Here is a 17,991-nt window from a genome sequence, read left to right on the forward strand (position 1 = left end):
TCATAACCCATTCATTGTCTTTCAGTCTAATTTGACTGAGAAGAAATTGTACTTGAAATAATTTTGCCTTCCAAGATTCATTCATTCATTCATTCTTTCTTTTTTTTTTTTTTAAATTTTTATTAACATTTTCCATGATTATAAAATATATCCCATGGTAATTCCCTCCCTCCCCACCCCCACACTTTCCCATTTGAAATTCCATTCTTTCTTTCTTTCTTTCTCAGTATCAAGAATCCCAATTTTGGGGGCTGGAGAGATGGCTAAGTGGTTAAGCACTTGCCTGTAAAGTGTAAGGACCTCGGTTGGAGGCTCAATTCCCCAGGACCCACGTAAGCCAAATGCACAAGGTGGTACATGCATCTGGAGTTCGTTTTCAGTGGCTGGGGGCCCTGGTGCACCCACTCTCTCTGTCTATCTGCCTCTTTCTCTCTCTGTCTGTCGCTTTAAAATAAATAAGCAAAAATAATTTAAAAAAAAAAAGAATCCCAATTTTCAGCTGGGAGCACTGTTACCTAGCTAAAATATATTCCCATTTCCAAAAACTAGGCATATGGCCATGTAACTATATGTGGCCAGTTAGATGTAAGAAAAAATGTTTTGTGTAATTCCTATAAAGCACCTTTAGAAGGAGGGCGGAGGCCCTTCCATGTTCCTTCCTCCTCCTTCTTGGCTAGTATGCTCCAGCACCAGAAGCCTTCTGGGATCATGAGGTACCACACTAGTCATGGCCAAGAAGAGAAAGAGGCCACTGGCTGCAGAGTGGCACGTGGGCATGGGTTACATAACCCAGATCTCCACAGGAGAAAAATGTCTCTGACTTTGTGAAGCCATGGTGAGTTGATTCCTGTTTATGTTGTTATATGTAGCCAAAACTACCCCTACCTAACACAAAAGGAATAGCCAAACTTTTTTTCAACATTAACCATGGATTATTTCTGTCTCTCAAAAACCAATGCATTCTCAAAAGCTACCCAATTCTTGAACACGATAGGGTAAGGCCGTCTGGGTTAGGACAGGCACTGCCATGATTTTACTGAGGCCAGTTCAGTGCGCCCAGCAGCCAGTTCTGCAAGCCCAAGAGCCAACTTTGTTTTACTCAAAAATCCTTTCCAACCAAACCAGGCACCAGGTGTGGATTGAGTGCAAGGCAGGGCCTCAGGCTGGTGCCCCTGTTAGGACCAGAGCGACTGTTTGGAAGAGCTGAGGTTTTATTTAAGCCCGCCCCCAGCTGCTTCTCCCATGACCATGGCTCCGGCTCCACAGCCCGCACAGCCAAGGGCACAATTTGCTCTTCAGTGCTCTGCTCTGGAGCCCATAGACCAGAGGGTTAAAACACTGTGCAAATGCAAAAACACCAAAGAGCATGAGATTCAGAGCAAAGAAAAACACCCCACACTTCTTTCCCAAGCCTATGAATATGAGGGTTGGCATCACATGTAGACTTATCTGCACTAGGTGGATGAGGACGGTTCTCCTTGCTTTGATGTTTGACCTATTAAAATGGCCAGCCCGCTTTCCTTCTCGGTATATCAGACAGTAACTTACAAGAATAACAGATAAAAGAAGGGAAAGAGAAAGTATGCCAGTGACTCTGGCGGCCATGCCATTTAAGATCACAGGGCAAAGGGGCACAGATCCAAGAATGGCAGCTGGTGTGGGGTCAGCTCCCTCTACGAGGAATAAGCAAACATTCTTGAGTATAACGGTGGCCCAGGCCCCAGCCAGAATCTTATACTTAGCTGAGTCTACAAAGGATGGAGATTTAAGAGGCCAGCAAATGGTGAGGTAACTGTTGACAGCCATCAAGGCCAGAGTGAGGAGAATCCCTTCCCCGACGCTGAGCTGGACCCCAAACACCAGCCAGCACAGCAGCAGGGGGCTGTTGGCCAGCGAGGCCCTCATTCCTTGGAAAACAACCCCCAGGCCGCAGTAGGAGGAGATGCACAGCAGATGGTGGCAAAGGAGGATGTGCCGGCTCTCTTTCCTCAGGCGCACATCCCGGGACACGACTGCGATCACGGCGACGGTGATGAGTGTGGCAAAGGAGCAAGCAATCACGTACACGGAGACCTTCGCTGTGGCCTCCAGCCTCAGCCAGTCTGATATGTTGCAGTGCTCTGAGGACGCGTTCATGGTCTTCAGGGTGGGCTTGGCTCCTGGGCGAGAGAGAGACGAGAAGGGGTCAGTAGGCACACGATTCCCGCGTGCCTTCTCTGGTCTGTGAGCACCCTCAAGGCCCCTTCTTCAGGATAGGGGGATGGCAATTTCAGGTGATACTGGTTGCGATTAAGGAACCTCAGATATCATCTAGGGTCTTCTCTTTGGCAGGGGAAAGAAAGCCATGCAAATCCCACAAAGGGAAATCTGAAAGCTGTATCCAGTGCTCGGCAAGTGGTTCTCAAGTTCAGGCCAGGGATCTAATGCTCACAGGTCCTTTCCCAGCTGTGACTGTGAGAACTTCTCAAGTTGGGACTGGGAAGCATAACGTTAGAAAACCAGGTGGGGGCTCTGGAGAGATGGCTTAGCTGTTAAAGCACTGGCCTGCAAGGCCAAAGGACTCAGGTTCAATTCCCCAGCACCCACGTGAGCCAGGTGCACAAGGTAACACATGCATCTGAAGCTCATTTATAGTGGCTAAAAGCCCTGGTGCACCCATTCTCTTGCTCTCTCCCTCTCTCTCTGCATTCTTCCTTCCCTCCCTCTTTCTTTCTCTCTCAAATAAATAAAATAAAATTTAGCCAGGTGTGGTGGCGCATGTCTTTAATCCCAGCACTCGGGAGGCAGAGGTAGGAGAATCACTGAGAGTTCAAGCCCACCCTGAGACTACAGAGTGAATTTCAGGTCAGCCTGAGCCAGAGTGAGACCCTACCTTGAAAAACCAAAATAAATAAATAAATAAATAAATAAAATTTAAATTAGATAAAGGGCTAGAGGGATGGCTTATCCGTTAAGACATTTGCCTGCAAAGCCAAGGAACCCAGGTTTGATTCCCCAGGACCCACGTTAGCCTGATGCACAAAGGGGCACACACGTCTGGAGTTCATTTGCAGTGGCTGGCAGCCCTGGAGCGCCCATTCTCATTGTCTGTCTGTCTGTCTGTCTGTCTGTCTGTCTGTCTCTCTCTCTCTCTCTCTCTCTCTCTCATAAACAAATAAAATTATAAGAAAAAGAAAGAAAACCAAGTAGGACCACATGACCTGATGGATAAGGCATCTGACTTTGAAAATCACAGGGCCAGCTGCTAAGCACATGGTAGGTAGCCCATGCAAAGGTCTGAGGAAGAAGTTAGGACAAGAGCTGTGAGGAACATAGAGGGCTCATTAAGCTGAGCTCTGTCCACTTAGATCCCTGAGACAGAAAACAGAGATTAGTAATGGTGGCACTCTTGGACACCATTTACTGGATACCTTCTAGGAACCAAAATTGTTCTTAGCCGGGCGTGCTGGCACACTCCTTCAATCCCAGCACTCAGGAAGCAGAGGTAGGAGGATTGCTGTGAGTTCGAGGCCACCCTGTGAATACAGTGGCTTCTAGGTGAGTTTGGGCTACAGTGAGACCCTATCTGAGTTGAAAGTCAGTCTGGGGGGCTACAGAGTGAATTCCAGGTCACTGTGAGCTAGAGTGAGACTGTGTATCAAAAGAAACAAAAAAAGAAAGAACGAAAGAAAAGAAAAGCTGTTATCAGGCTGGGGGTGTATCTCAATTCGTAGAATCCTTGCCTAGCAAGCGTAAGGTCCTGGGTTTGATTAGCACCACATAAATCAGGCAGGACGGCACATGCACATTGTTGAAGCTGGAAGTTCCAAAGCTCAAAGTCATTCTCAGCTACACAGTGAGTTTGAAGCCAGCCTGGGCTGCAAGAGACTCTGTCTCAAAGAGAAAAGGATAAAATCTGTCTTCACACATATTCCTCAGTTCCTCTAGACATATTTTACTTCTCACTAATTCGTTTATTTTTCACTTTTCATAAATGAGAAGACTAAGCTTAGGAAGACTACAGGCTTGGCTGTCCCCCAAAGGCCAGGTGTTAAAGGCTCCATCCTCAGGGTAGCCCTGTTGAGATGTGATGGTACATTTCACAGGTAAGGCCTAGAGGGAGGTCTATAGGTCATCGAGAACGTGCCCTTGAGTGGGATTGGGGAACCCTAAGCCATCCCCTCGCTCTCTTTTGCTTACTGGCCATGAGAGGACAGTTTATCACACACTTAGTCTATGACGTGCTGCCTCGCCACAGGCCCAAGGCAATGAGCCAACAGTCATGGATGGGAACTTCTAACGCTGTGAGCCAAAATAAGCCTTTTCCTTTATAAGGTGATGGTTCAAATATTTGTTACAGTAACAGGAAGCTGACTGACCCACTACGGTGCTTGCTCAAGCATGTGGCTGTTGCATAGTGGGGTCCAAAGCTGTATTTGGACCTGCACTCCTGGGCCACCCTCCAACCATAAGGAAGCTTATGCCAAGGCAAGAGCAAATGAGCACATGCTCTGAGGCCTCCTTTACCATCTGACCAGCCATGGGCACTATGGGCGGGAATGTTGCCTCTGTTGTTAAGAAGCCTGCAGACCACACATCTAGGAAAACGCTGGGATCTCAGGGTCAGTGCAGGAATGTGACCACAGAATAATGCATACATGGTAGCCTCATGTGGCAGTTTGAATGTATGTCTCCCCACAGACTCACATATTTTATGAAAGCTTGTAAGTTGGGTCTCCAGCCACTTGGCTAGGAGACATGTCACTTGGGAGTGGGGGAGTGGATCCTGTGGTCCATCCCAAAGGTGTGTTTGGGGACAGAGATGAATTCCAGCCCAAAGGGGCGCCAAGAGGTCTGAGCCCAGGGGTCCTGCTTGCTGCTCCTTTGTTGCTTGCTGCTTTTGGTGCTGCTGGCTGGTGGTGGGTCTCTCGCTCGCTCGCTCTCTTTCTCTCCTTGGATCTGTGAAAGGAAGTCGACTTCTTCCATCAAAGATGGAACTTCCCAGGCTGGAGGGATGGCTTAGCGGTTAAGGCATTTGCCTGCAAAGCCAAAGGACCCAGGTTCGATTCCCCAGGACCCACATAAGCCAGATGCACAAGAGAGTGCACACATCTGGAGTTCCTTTGCAGTGGCTGGAGGCCCTGGTGCTCGCATTCTCTCTCTCTCTCTCTGTCTTCCTCTTTCTCTGTCAAATATATATATGTGTGATGGAACTTCCCCTAGATCTGTAAGCTTGAAATAAATCTCTTCCTCCCATAAACTTCATCTGTTTGGAAGTTCATCCCAGCAACATGAACCTAATTACAGCACCTCATAAAATCTTCTCAAGCATAGACTGCATGGCAGCCTGAAAAACCCCCAAGTTACCATATCATTGCTGCTTAAAAAGCAAGTGGTAGGGCTGGAGAGATGGCTTAGCGGTTAAACGCTTGCCTGTGAAACCTGAGGACCGCGGTTCGAGGCTCGATTCTCCAGGATCCACGTTAGCGAGATGCACAAGGGGGTGCACGCGTCTGGAGTTCGGTTTGCAGTGGCTGGAGGCCCTGGCGTGTCCATTTTCTCTCTATCTGCCTCTTTCTCTCTCTCTCTGTTGCTCTCAAATAAGTAAAAATAAACAAAATTTTTTTTTTAAAAAAAGCAAGTGGTAGATATATACACTGCAGCCTGCCCACCTGTACTTGTTCTAAGGTGATGTACCCTTGCTGTCTCACTCATCTGCATGATCCCAAACATCACCTCCTCCCCTATCAATGTTAACTGACATCTGCCTTCTGGAAAATCGCTCTGCTGGCAAGAGGCCACCTCTTAAAGGTGTGACCCAAAGTACAAAGGATATGGTCCAAGAGGGACAGCAAGCAATTGGCTGCCAGTCAGGCTATGGTGTGGACAGAGGTGGAAAGACATAGGAGAGAGGCAGAGGTAAGAGAGGACACAAAGCCCTGGGAGGCCACAGATTCTCTTAAAAGGCAAAGATGGCAAACAGCTTTCACTTGTAATTTGTGACTCCACTGAGGTACCCTAAATTTTCTGTCTCAGGTTCTGAAAACATAACATAGCCCTGAATTATTTGACGTAGATTCTATAGATTTTTATTCTTTTATTCTGTCCTCTAGACTTCAAAGTCTACAATATAAGGGCTGGAGGGATGGCTTAGCAGTTAAGGCATTTGCCTCCAAAGCCAAAGGACCCAGGCTCAATTCCCAGGACCCACGTAAGACAGATACACAAGGGGGCACATACATCTGGAGTTTGTTTGCAGTGGTTGGAGGCCCTAGCGGGCCCATTATCTCTCTCCCTCTCTCTTTCTCTTTCTCTCTCACTCTCTCAAATAAATAAATAAAAATAAAAAGCTTTTTTAAAAGTCTACAATATGAGCCCTGAAGAGGCATAGTTAATGATATGGGTTCCCAAAAAAGGGCATAGCACAAGGGAGATGCTACCACGCCAACACCCTTGCATCAGGGTGACATGATACCCTATGAGACCCTTACTCTAGACATAGCTCTTGCTCCCTAGGTGTCAGGTTAGCTTCTGGTTGTCAACTTAACAGGGTTTAGAATCATTATGAAAACAAATTTCTGGTCATGTCTGTCAGGGATTCTCTAGATTCAGTTAGTTAAAATGCATGAATCCACCCTAACTGTGGGCGACACCCGCCATGGGCCAGGTTCCTAACCTGAACAGAAGGGAGATGTCTAGCTGAGCATTCAGCATTCATTACTCAACACAGCCTTCCTACTGATGTGACGACGTGAAACTACCGTCCTGTTCTTCCTACCCTGCTTTCTTTGCCATGATACTTGCCCTCAAAACCTTAAGTGGAAAGTAAACCCTTCCTCCCTTAAACTGATTTTTTTAAATTTTACCATTACTGGGGCTGGAGAGATGGCAGAGCCATTAAGACATTTGCCTGCAAAGCCAAAGGACCCAGGTTCCATTCTCCAGGACCCACATTAGCCAGATGCACAAGGGGGCCCACGCATCTGGAGTTTGTTTGCAGTGGCTAGAGGCCCTGGTGCGCCCATTCTCTCATTCTTTCTCTCTCTCTCTCAAATAAATAAATAATCATTATTATTATTAACAAGATGTTTCATATGGATGTGTCATGTGTTGGTACCTTCTTTTCCCTCGTCCCTGCCCCCATCTGCTAGGGAACCTCCTCAGTGGGGTTGCAGGTATTCAGCATGGCATTGTGGGTTATGTGCTGTGAGAGTGAAGATCAGTTTGGGGGAGGGTAGACAATGCCTCTGGGCATGATGTCTCCACCTGGGGCTCTTACAGTCTTTCCACCCCCTCTTCTGCAAAGTTCCCCGAGCCGTGGTGGTGAGTTTCAAGTCTACTTCAATGATGAGCTCTGATCTCTGCTTTGGTAGGTGCTGAGTGTCCTTGGGGTTTGTCTCCCTCACCCTGGCGCTGATTTTCAGGTTCAGCATGGAAGCAGCACTCTTGCTTGTCTCCCCAACTCCTCTGTGGATTCAGCTGTGGCTTGGCTGAAGTGCGAGGGGGAGCTTATCTCCTTGGTTGTCGCTACCTTTCTGCTGTACCCTCTGGAGCAGGGGATCCATGAGTTGGGTACCCAGGGGCCCTTCAATCAGGAAGGCAGAGCTCCTTAAACTGATTTTTGTCAGGTATTTTGTCCCAGCATTGAGAAATCGACTAGTATACGAGGGATTAAATGGTCAGCCTTTGTGGAGAATTCCCCCTGTTCTTATGGATTTTCTGTTATGTTGTTGAACTCTAGGAACTTATTGTCTCTGCTCTCCAGGTCTGTAGAGAAGAATGGAAATTAAAATGGTCATTGCCATTGTCAAATCCATTGACCATCAGGCTTACTTGCTTTCTTTTTATTTATTTTTTGAGATGGGGTCTCATGTGTTTCAAACTTGCTATGTAGCCAAGAATGACCTTGAATTTTTGATATCCTTACTTCCCTCTCCTTAGTAATGAGATTACAGGGTTATGCCACCACATCTGGTTCATGCTGTGATGGGATCAAACCCAAGGCTACTTGCATGCTAACAAGCATTTTACCAACCCAGCTACTTCCCAAGCCTCCAAGCTTTCTTTTAATGACAGGCTTGTCAATCAAAAGCCTATACACAGGCTGGAGAGATGGCTTAGCAGTTAAGGCAGTTGCCTATGAAGCCTAAGGACCCACATTTGACTCCCCAGATCCCGTCTCCATCTCTACAGTTAACTCCACTTACGAATAGTTCTTACAGTGATAGTTTTCTTCTGGAATTTTAAAATAGGGAACACCTGCTTCCTTCTAGCCCAAAATATTACCTTGGCTTCTGCTTTGAAATAAGACACTGGAGCCAAGAGACCACAGCAAAGGCTCACAAATAGATGCCCTGACAAAAACAGAACCAGCCAGCACCACTTGGCAGAAGCCCTGGCAGATATCTGACAAGAGATCAACATCTGGAGTCTAGACTTGTCAGAAAGAAGTCAAAATTTGAACACAAATGACTCAATTCTATTTGGGCAAATAAAATGAGCAGACCGTTTTCTCAAAAGATGGAGTAAAAATGACCAATAAATACATTTTTAAAAAGTGTTTGGGAAGCCAGGCATGGTGGCACACACCTTTATCCCAGCACTCAGGAGGCAGAGGTAGGAGGATCACCATGAGTTTGAGGCCACCCTGAGACTGCATAGTAAATTCCAGGTCAGCCTGTGCCAGAGTGAGACCCTACCTCAAAAAAACAAAAAGTGTTTGGGCCAGGTGTGGTGGTGCATGTCTTTAATCCCAGCACTCGGGAGGCAGAGGTAGGGGTATTGCCAAGAGTTCAAGGCCACCCTGAGACTACATAGTGAATTCCAGGTCAGCCTGGGCTAAAGCAAGACCCTACCTCAAAAAAAAAAAAAGTGTTTAGGGCTGGAGAGATTTCTCAGTGGTTAAGGCACTTGCCTGCAAAGCCAAAGGACCCAGGTACAATTCCCCAGGGACCCACATAAGCCAGAAGCACAAGGTGGCATATGCTTCTAGAGTTTGTTTGCAGTGGCTGGAGGCCCTGGTGTGTCCATCCCCTCCCTCCCTCCCTCTCTCTCTCTCTCTTCCTCTCTCTCTTTCGTAAATAAATAAAAATAAAGTGTTTGACAATCTTGGTCATCAGGGAGATGCAAATTAAGATACACTGAGATTCCATCTCACCTCTGTCAGAGTGGCTATCATTCAAAAACGAACAGCATACACTCTGAAAGTGGGGATGCACCCTTTATACACTGCTGGTGAGAATGTAAATTAGTCCAGCCTTCATGGAAATCAGTATGGAGAGTTCTCAAAAGTTAAAAATAGAAGTACCATCTGATACAGCTATACTGCTTCCAGGAATATACCCAAAGGGAGTTGGGCACAGGATTACATGCTTCTAATCCCTTCAATTGAGAGGTAGAAGCAAAAGAATTAAGAGTTGAGGGTCATCCTTGGCTGTACAACAAATTCAAAGTCAGTCTGGGATACATGAGACTCTATCTTTAAAACCAATTGAAGTCAATATACTTATGAAATATCCACATTTTATTTTGTTTTGTTTTGTTTTTGTTTTTGTTTTGAGGTAGGGTCTCACTGTAGTCCCAGGCTGTTCTGGAACTCCCTCTGCTGTCTCAGGCTGGCCTCGAGCTCACAGTGATCTTCCTACCTCTGCCTTCTGAATGCTAGGATTAAAAGTATGGGCCACCACACCTGACTTGAAATATCCACATTAAAAAAAAATGTTTTTACTTATTTACTTACAAGAAGAGAGAGAGAGAGAGAGAGAGAATGGGCATGCCAGAGCCTCTAGCCACTACAAACAAACTCCAGATACATGTGTCACTTTGCACATCTGGCTTTATGTGGGCACTGTGGAATCAAAGCTGGGTTGTTAAGCTTTGCAGGCAAGCACCTTAACCACCGGGCAATCTCTCCAGCCCAAATATCTACATTTTATTTAAAATTTATTTGAGAGCGACAGACACAGAGAGAAAGACAGATAGAGGGGGAGAGAGAGAATGGGCGCGCCAGGGCTTCCAGCCTCTGCAAACGAACTCCAGACGCGTGCGCCCCCTTGTGCATCTGGCTAACGTGGGACCTGGGGAACCGAGCCTCGAACCGGGGTCCTTAGGCTTCACAGGCAAGCGCTTAACTGCTAAGCCATCTCTCCAGCCCAAATATCTACATTTTTTATTACAGTACTGGTCACAAGGGCCAAGTAGTAGCACCACCCTACATGCCCATCAACAGATAAATGGACCCCTCCGTTGGGCATCTCTGGCACCCCAGCTGCGAGAAGCGCTGCTGAAGCCTGCGTGCACAACTGCGGCCACCATCGAGTCCCAGTGGCTGAGAGCAGTTTCCCAAGGTCCCACTCGGCTCGTCCCGAGGCCACGCGTGAATGCCTCAAGTGGGATCAGGAGCTCCAGGGGGACCTTTCCTTACTGGGTACTTACCAGCACTTGCCCAGTGTCGCCACCAAGGGCAGGGTCAGCATCTGAGTCATTACCACTGGGGAGAAGCTGTGAGCTGAAGAGATAGTATGAAAGTGAATCTGGGCTGGAGAGATGGCTTAGTGGTTTGGACGCTGCCTACAAAGCCTAAGGACTCATGTTTGACTCTCCAAGGCCCACATAGGCCAGACGCTCAGTGACACCAGCATACAACGTCACACATGTGCACAAGGGAGCGCACACGTCTGGAGTTCGATTGCAGTGGCTGGAAGTCCTGGCACACCAATTCTCTCCCTCCATCCCCCTTCCTCTCTCTTGCATAAAAATAATTTTTTAAAAGGCCAGTTTGTTGGGCTTGCCTCAAAAAAGAAAACAGTGAATTTGCATGCTAGTGTGCGGGTAGAGGGCCAGCGAGAAGAGTGGCTCTTCCAGGCTTCTTCCTGACACTGGGCTCCTCTCTCACAGCAGGCTTGTCCTCTAAGGGGCTCTCTCCTTCTGTTCTGCTCTGTGGACTTTCTTCTTGGGTATTTTATTTTTTGGTTTTCTGAGGTAGGGTCTTTTTAGAATAATAAGCTCAGGCTCACCTGGAATTCACTATGTTGTCTCAGTCTGGCCTCAAACTCACAGCCATCCTCCTACCTCTGCCTCCCGAGTGCTGGGATTAAAGGCATGCACCACCACGCCCAGCCATTCTTGGGTATTTTAAAAATCACTCCAGTGCCAGGTATGGTGGTGCACACCTGTGATCCCAGAGCTCAGCTGGGCAGAAGATGTTGACTGTTCAAGACTAGCCTAGAACCTATTTCAAAACAAGCTCACTCCACTGTGGAGCTTCTGCCATCTCCTCTGGTATTCTCAAAAACAGGAGGGAAGGGAAGGAGCCAGTGTTCCGTTAGCCTGGTCCTCCACATGCAGGAATCACCGTGCTTGTTAGCTACCTAGAGGCAGGGAAGCCATGGAAACCCCGGGTGAAGCCACCAAGCCTCCTGAGGAGTATGCAATAACTTCAGAAGGCAGAAAAATCACCCACTTCCTTACAAGCAGCTTCCCAGTGCTTGTTTCACATAAAAGGGAAATTCTCCAGCTTCCTTCCCCAATTCTTATGACCAGATGTTGATCTATGATATTCCTCTATTCATCAGATTTGTTATTCTAGAGTCACTACTTTGCCTTAATAGTGTGTCATACTTTCTAAAGCATTTATGTTTGGCAAATATGTCTATAAAGATGTGAGCTAGGGAGATGGCTCAATAGTTAAAGATACTTGCTTACAAAGTCTGCTGGTTCAGATTTCACTCTCTAGTGCCCACGTAAAGCCAGATGAACAAAGTGGCAAATGCATCGGGGGCTTGTTTGTAGTAGCAAGAGGCCCTGGGGTCACCATCCCCCCACCCTCTCTCTAGTAAATAAACGTAAATATTTTTCAAAAAGTGTGCACTCATCTTTATTGAACGCAAGGAGATTTTGAAATTTCAGGCTGCTTATGAACAAGTACAGCAAGAAACAAGTTCCTGAACCTCAAATATCAACAAATACTGAGGGAAGTATTGAAGAGAAGGCATCCAGTAATAGTGAGAACAAAGCTCTTTTTCACTTTATGATTCAGATAATGACACTTGTATGTGGTCACCAGCACACTACAGTGACAGTGACCCCTGTATGAACAAGAGGATGCAAGTTTTACTGTCTTTAATATGTACACACATACATAGCATAAGAGTCAATCCAGGACTTTTCAATATTGACTACCATATTAACCTATATAACAATTTTCAATCATAAATAGGGCAAATAACTTTAAAAATATTTGCACTTATGATTTGCTTAAAATATAACCATTATATTTGTCTATTTTATTTAATGCAATTCCTAAATTAAAAATACAGTCTTACTACTGATGCTATTTTTTTATAACTATACAATGTTTGGGGTTTTTTTTCAGTAAAAGACATTTATTCTAAGTATCGATGACATAGAATATTAACACCTTAAATCATCATATATGCTCTCATTAAAACACTTATAACACCAGGCATTATGACACATGCCTTAAACCCTGGCACTTGGGAGCCTGAAGTAGGAGGATTTCTGTGAGTTCGAGGCCAGCCTGGTGCTACAGAGTGAGTTCCAGGTCTGAGTGAGATGGTGCTTCAAAACAATAAAACACCTTTGGGGCCTAGCAGTTAAAGCAATTGCCTGCAAAGCCAAATGACCCAGGTTCAGTTATCAGGACCCGTGTAAGCCAGATGCACAATAAAAATAAACAAAACATCTTTGAATGAGCAAATAATTTATAATCAGTTTTTTAATTCATGCTCATATTCCAATGTCTGTACTTATGCAGCCCTCTCTCGCTCGTTGGTTTATTCAGTAAGCGTGCACCAACATGCCAGGCCCTGTGCTTAGTGCGGGGCCTGCAGTCTAGGCCCATTCAGTTATTCAGGACCCAATCATCCAAGTGCGGGGCTTGCAGGTCTGAGCCAGGCGGGGTGTGGGTCCTCAGGAAGGACTTCCTACTTCGCTGACTCGCGTGGTGTGGGTGAGGGGGTGAGCGCCAGGACAGTATGTGAGGGCCAAGACAAAAGTTGTCAAATTCACATCTTTTGAGTGGGAGAAAATGTGAGAAAACCACAAATCATTCACCAAAGATGAGTTCCTTTCTCTTCTCCAAGAAGAGGATCTGAGGGAGGAATTCTTCCTTCTCTGTGTGCGAAGCTGGGCCAGCGGTGGTGGCGTGCGCCTTTAAGCCCAGCACCAGGGAGGCAGAGGTAGGAGGATTGCCATGAGTTTGAAACCCTTCCTCGGGGGAAAAAACAAAACGAGAAGAGCAGAGCAGAGAAAAGAAAAGAGAAAAGGAAAGAATAGCTGGGCGGATGCTGGGGTGAGCCCTGGTCAGCGCAGACAGTGGGCTAGAGCTGGGCGGATGCTGGGGTGAGCCCTGGTCAGCGCAGACAGTGGGCTAGAGCTGGGCGGATGCTGGGGTGAGCCCTGGTCAGCGCAGACAGTGGGCTAGAGCCGCAACTGCTGAGAAAGCTGGGGGGGGGGGGCGGAAGTTGAGCAAGAATGTTGGAGGAGAACTGAGGTGAAGAACTCCTCTGGAAACCTGCAAGTGTGCCCAAGGGGGTGCTGCCAGGGACAGGAAATGGCAGCAGATGGGTGAAGGCAAGCTTGCCGAAGGAAAATGGTCAGAGTAACCCAACGTAGCTTAAGGACATACATGCCTGCTGCATGCAGTTAGCTAGATGTGGATCTGAGCCAGCCTTGAGATTGGGTCCACGTGACCACGGCTCAAAGCCCGAGGCCCCTCAGCTATTAAAAAGAAAGAAAGGGGTAATACTTGTGAAGGGAGGAGGGCTGCTAGAGGGATGACTCAGCATTTAAAGGCAGTTGCTTGCAAAGCCTGCTTGCTGGCCCAGAGTCAACTCCCCAGCCCCCCATGTAAAGCCACATGGACATTTGTTTGCAGTAGCAAAAGAGCCCAGAGTGCCCATTCACAGACACACACACACACACACACACACACACGTGCAAATAAACAAATAACTTTTAAAAAATATTTTTTTAATTTGAGAGAGAAATGGGCAGATAGAGAAAAAGAGGAAATGAATGCACCAGGGCCGCCAGCCACTGCAAACGAAGGGGGGTGCAAGCGTGCACCCCCTTGTGCATCTGGCTTATATGGGCCCTGGAGAGTTGAACCTGCAAGCAAGTGCCTTAACCACTAAGCCATCTCTCCAGCCCAAATAAATAATTTCTTAAAATATATTTTATTTATTTATTTGAGAGAGAGAGAGAGAGAGAATGGGAGCGCCAGGGCCTCCAGCCATTGCAAATGAACTCCAGATACATGTACCTCCTTGTGCATCTGGCTTATGTGGGTACTGGGGAATCGAACCAGGGTCCTTTAACTTTGCAGGCAAATGCCTTAATCACTTAGCCATCTTTTCAGTCCAAAATAACTTTTTAAGTGAGTGAAGACTAGATTGGTAGCTTCAACTTAAATGACCAAATCTATCGAATCCACCTAACCCAAGAGTGATGCACTAATATACCTCAGTCCAGCTTTGCAAATGATCTGTTATTGAAAAAAACTCCATGAACAATCAGGAGGTGACCAACATGGTCCCAGAAATGTAACTCACTAAAATCATTGAGCACATTTGGTGAGATAACAAACATAGAGAGGATTGGAATGACCACTGAAAGCCGAAGGCTCTAGCCCACTGTCTGCGCTGACCTGGGCTCACCCCAGCATCCGCCCAGCAATTCTTTCCTTTTCTCTTTTCTTTGCTCTGCTCTGCTCTTCTCTTTTTGTTTTTTCCCCTGAGGAAGGGTTTCAAACTCATGGCAATCCTCCTACCTCTGCCTCCCTAGTGCTGGAAATTCATGAAAAATCCCAGGACCGGCAGCGTCCTGTGCACAGCGAAGCATCGAAACACTGCTTGATGTTACAAGCGTGAATCAGAAGTGAAAGCTTAACTGTGGTCTTGGCAGTGCCACCAGTATGTCAACAGGTTTCTCCAGAGCATAATCTGCCCTGAAGTACCACATAGTTTTCAATCAGTGAAGACCAGGCAGGGATGCAGGAAAACTGGCTTGAATGTTGCATGGGGATAGACAGGTCCAGCCAGACTTTTTTTGTAACTGATAATTAATGTGTTTACAATTTTATACACGCATATAATTTGTGTGTGTGTTTTGAAGCAGGGTCTCACTCTAGTGCAGGCTGACCTGGAACTCACTTTGTAGCCCAGGCTGACCTTGAAGTCATGACGCTCCTTTTACGGCCACCCGAGTGTCTGCGGGGGTTACAGGAGGAGCCCACACCCGCTCCAATGTAGTAACAACCTGCTACTGCGTCAGTGTAAGAATGCGACCTTCTCTTCTCCTCCCACTCCCGCTGAATCTTTCTTCTTCCCAACTAGTGCTCCTTCTACTTTCATGTAAAAGTATGTAACATTTCACAGATTTGTGTGTTATCCTTGGACATAGCCATGCTAATTTTCTTTTCTTTTCTTTTCTTTTTTTTTTTTTTTTTTTTTTTGGTTTTTCCAGGTGGGGTCTTGCTCTAGCCCAGGCTGACCTGGAACTCAGGATGTAGTCTCAGGGTGGCCTTGACCTCATGGTGATCCTCCTACCTCTGCCTCCCAAGTGCTGGGATTAAAGGCATGTGCCACCACGCCCGGCCTACTTTTCTTTATATTGTTCCAAATTTAGTATTTCTGCTGCCACAGTGAGCACCCATTTATTATAGAAGGAAAGAGAGAATAGGTATGTCATGGCCTCCAGCCACTACAAATCAACTCCAGATGTGTGTGCCACATGTGCATCTGGTTTATGTGGGTTCTGGGGAGGTGAACCTGGATCCTTGGACTTGACAGGCAAGTTCCTTGACCACTAAGCCATATCACCAGCCCACTTACTTATACTCTAGATACATTTTAAGCTACTTGGAATTGCTGCTTGGCACATCATTGGCTGTGTGGAAGAATTAGTCACACAGAATTTGTAGAAAATACTGTCAGAGAGTTGATTTCAGTGTTTTCTGTCCTAGAAAGCCACCCACCACAAAAATACAAATATGCCATGGTACCCTTGTATTTACCTCTTGTATAGAGGTTACTGAAAGTATTATTCTAAAATGTTTAACTTCAATTTTTTTTTGTATTTTTTTAATGAGAGAGAACAAGAGAGTGAGAGAAAGGGGAGAGAGAGAATGGACGCGCCAGGGCCTCCAGCCACTGCGGTCAAACTCCAGACACGTGCGCCCCCTGTGCATCTGGCTAACGTGGGTCCTGGGGAATCAAACCTGGGTCCTTTGGTTTTGAGGGCAAACGCCTTAATCATTAAGCCATCCTTCGAGCCCAAAAACCATTTTTAAATGAACGAGCATTCCCGTAGGAAGGCTGAAGATGTAGGTCAGTGGGCAGAGTGCTTGCCTGGCACTTAGGAAGCCCTGGGTTCAACCTCCAGCAGCACCTAAGACTGGGCATGGGGCACAAGTCTGTAATCTCAGAATTCATGAGGTGAGGCAGGAAGAGCAGGAGTTCTGGGTTCATCCTCAGCTACATAACGAGTTCAAAGCCATCCGGGGCTACATGAGACCCTCTCTCAAAATAAGCAAGAATAAACTGGGCCTGGTGGTATATTCCTATAATGCCAGCACTTGGGAGGCAGAGGCAGTAGAACCAGGAGTTCAAGGCCAGACTCAGGTTCTCAACTCCACAGCAAGTTCAAGAATAGCCTGGACTAGCCGGGCGTGGTGGCTCACGCCTTTAATCCCAGCACTCGGGAGGCAGAGGTAGGAGGATCGCTGTGAGTTCAAGGCCACCCTGAGACTCCATAGTTAATTCCAGGTCAGCGTGGGCTACAGTGAGACCCTACCTCGAAAAACCAAAAAAAAAAAAAAAAAAAGCCTGGACTCCACTCCATGAGATCCTGTCTCAAAAACACAAAGAACAACAAAGAATTCCCACAGGACCTTGACCCTTGAGAAATTAAAGATTCTTCCATTCAGCTGGCTAGCCTTTCGTTATTCATTCATTCCTCAAGTAAAAGGGGTCCTCTGTTTTACATGCTATGAACAAGCCAAACAAGGTCTTTACTCCAGAGGTGTAGCCATTCTGGTGGGCTGGATAACATTAACAGGAGAAGCTCCTTACGGCATTGGCCCTCTGCCTCGTTTCCTCCATGTGGGTCCCAGTGCGCCCAGAGTGCCTTAACTGCTCAGACTTGAGTGTTTCAATCCTTTTGGTGAGTACAGCTCTCAATATCACACAAAAACTCCAGTTTATGACAGTGGAAAATTTTAGAAGGACCTTATCAGATTAAATCAAGCTCTGAACTTAATTAAATCAAGCAACCGAACATCAAGTAGAAAATGGTGGCACCTGACTTTAAACCCAGCACTCAGAAGGCAGAGGCAGGATTGCTGAGAGTTCAAGGCCAACCTGAGACTGCACAGGGAATTCTAGGTCAGCCGGGGCTACAGGGAGACCATACCTAAAAAAAAAAAAAAAAAAAGAAAGAAAGAAAGGAAAGAAATCAAAGCGAGAGCGCCAGTCCCTGGCCTAAGAGGAGATGTTCCCCTCTACTTACATCACCAGCGGGAGTCCTTTCGCCAGTCCAGTGAATCGTCTTTTCTAGGAAAAGAGTCGTGGGGGACTAAGAAAGCCGTTGGTACACGTCCTAGGAAGAACATCCCATAACCAGCCCCGAGCTTTCAGCCCTGAGGGTCCCTGCCAGTGTCTGCGGTCAGCGTCACACTGGTTCTAGACGGGGACTCTGCGGCGGCCACTTCCTGAAAGAGGGTTCAGCGCCTTCTGTCCAAGAAGGAAGTGGAAGCTCTTGGGGCCGCTCCTCTGCTTGTGCACACAGGCGTCCCCTCTGGCCCCACTGTGCTGCCTTTAAAGGGGACAAAGGAGCAGGTTTCCAGAGAAATCTGAAACATCTTCCTCACCTTATTATGGGGCGGGACAGCGGGGAGGGATTCAAGCCGCTGGACTTGGTCATTTTAAACCAAATTTTTCAATGATCTCAGATTATGCCACTAAAATTTTTTAAAAAAGGCAATTTCCCAAC

General features: G+C 46.8%; 1 protein-coding gene across 1 annotated transcript; it reads right to left on the reverse strand.

Moving 5' to 3' along the window:
- Window positions 1-779: 779 nt before the first annotated feature.
- On the reverse strand, window positions 780-17,644 carry LOC101595855 (odorant receptor 131-2-like). The gene is made up of 2 exons (XM_004662812.2): window positions 17,509-17,644; window positions 780-2,159 (listed from the first exon to the last, which is right to left on the reverse strand). Exon 2 carries the CDS (start codon window positions 2,134-2,136, stop codon window positions 1,216-1,218), a length of 921 nt encoding a protein of 306 aa, XP_004662869.2. The 5' UTR covers window positions 2,137-2,159; window positions 17,509-17,644; the 3' UTR covers window positions 780-1,215.
- Between the last annotated feature and the right edge of the window lie 347 nt (window positions 17,645-17,991).

This window comes from Jaculus jaculus, chromosome 4 (genome assembly GCF_020740685.1).
Source record: "Jaculus jaculus isolate mJacJac1 chromosome 4, mJacJac1.mat.Y.cur, whole genome shotgun sequence".
Classification (NCBI taxonomy): Eukaryota; Metazoa; Chordata; class Mammalia; order Rodentia; family Dipodidae; genus Jaculus; species Jaculus jaculus.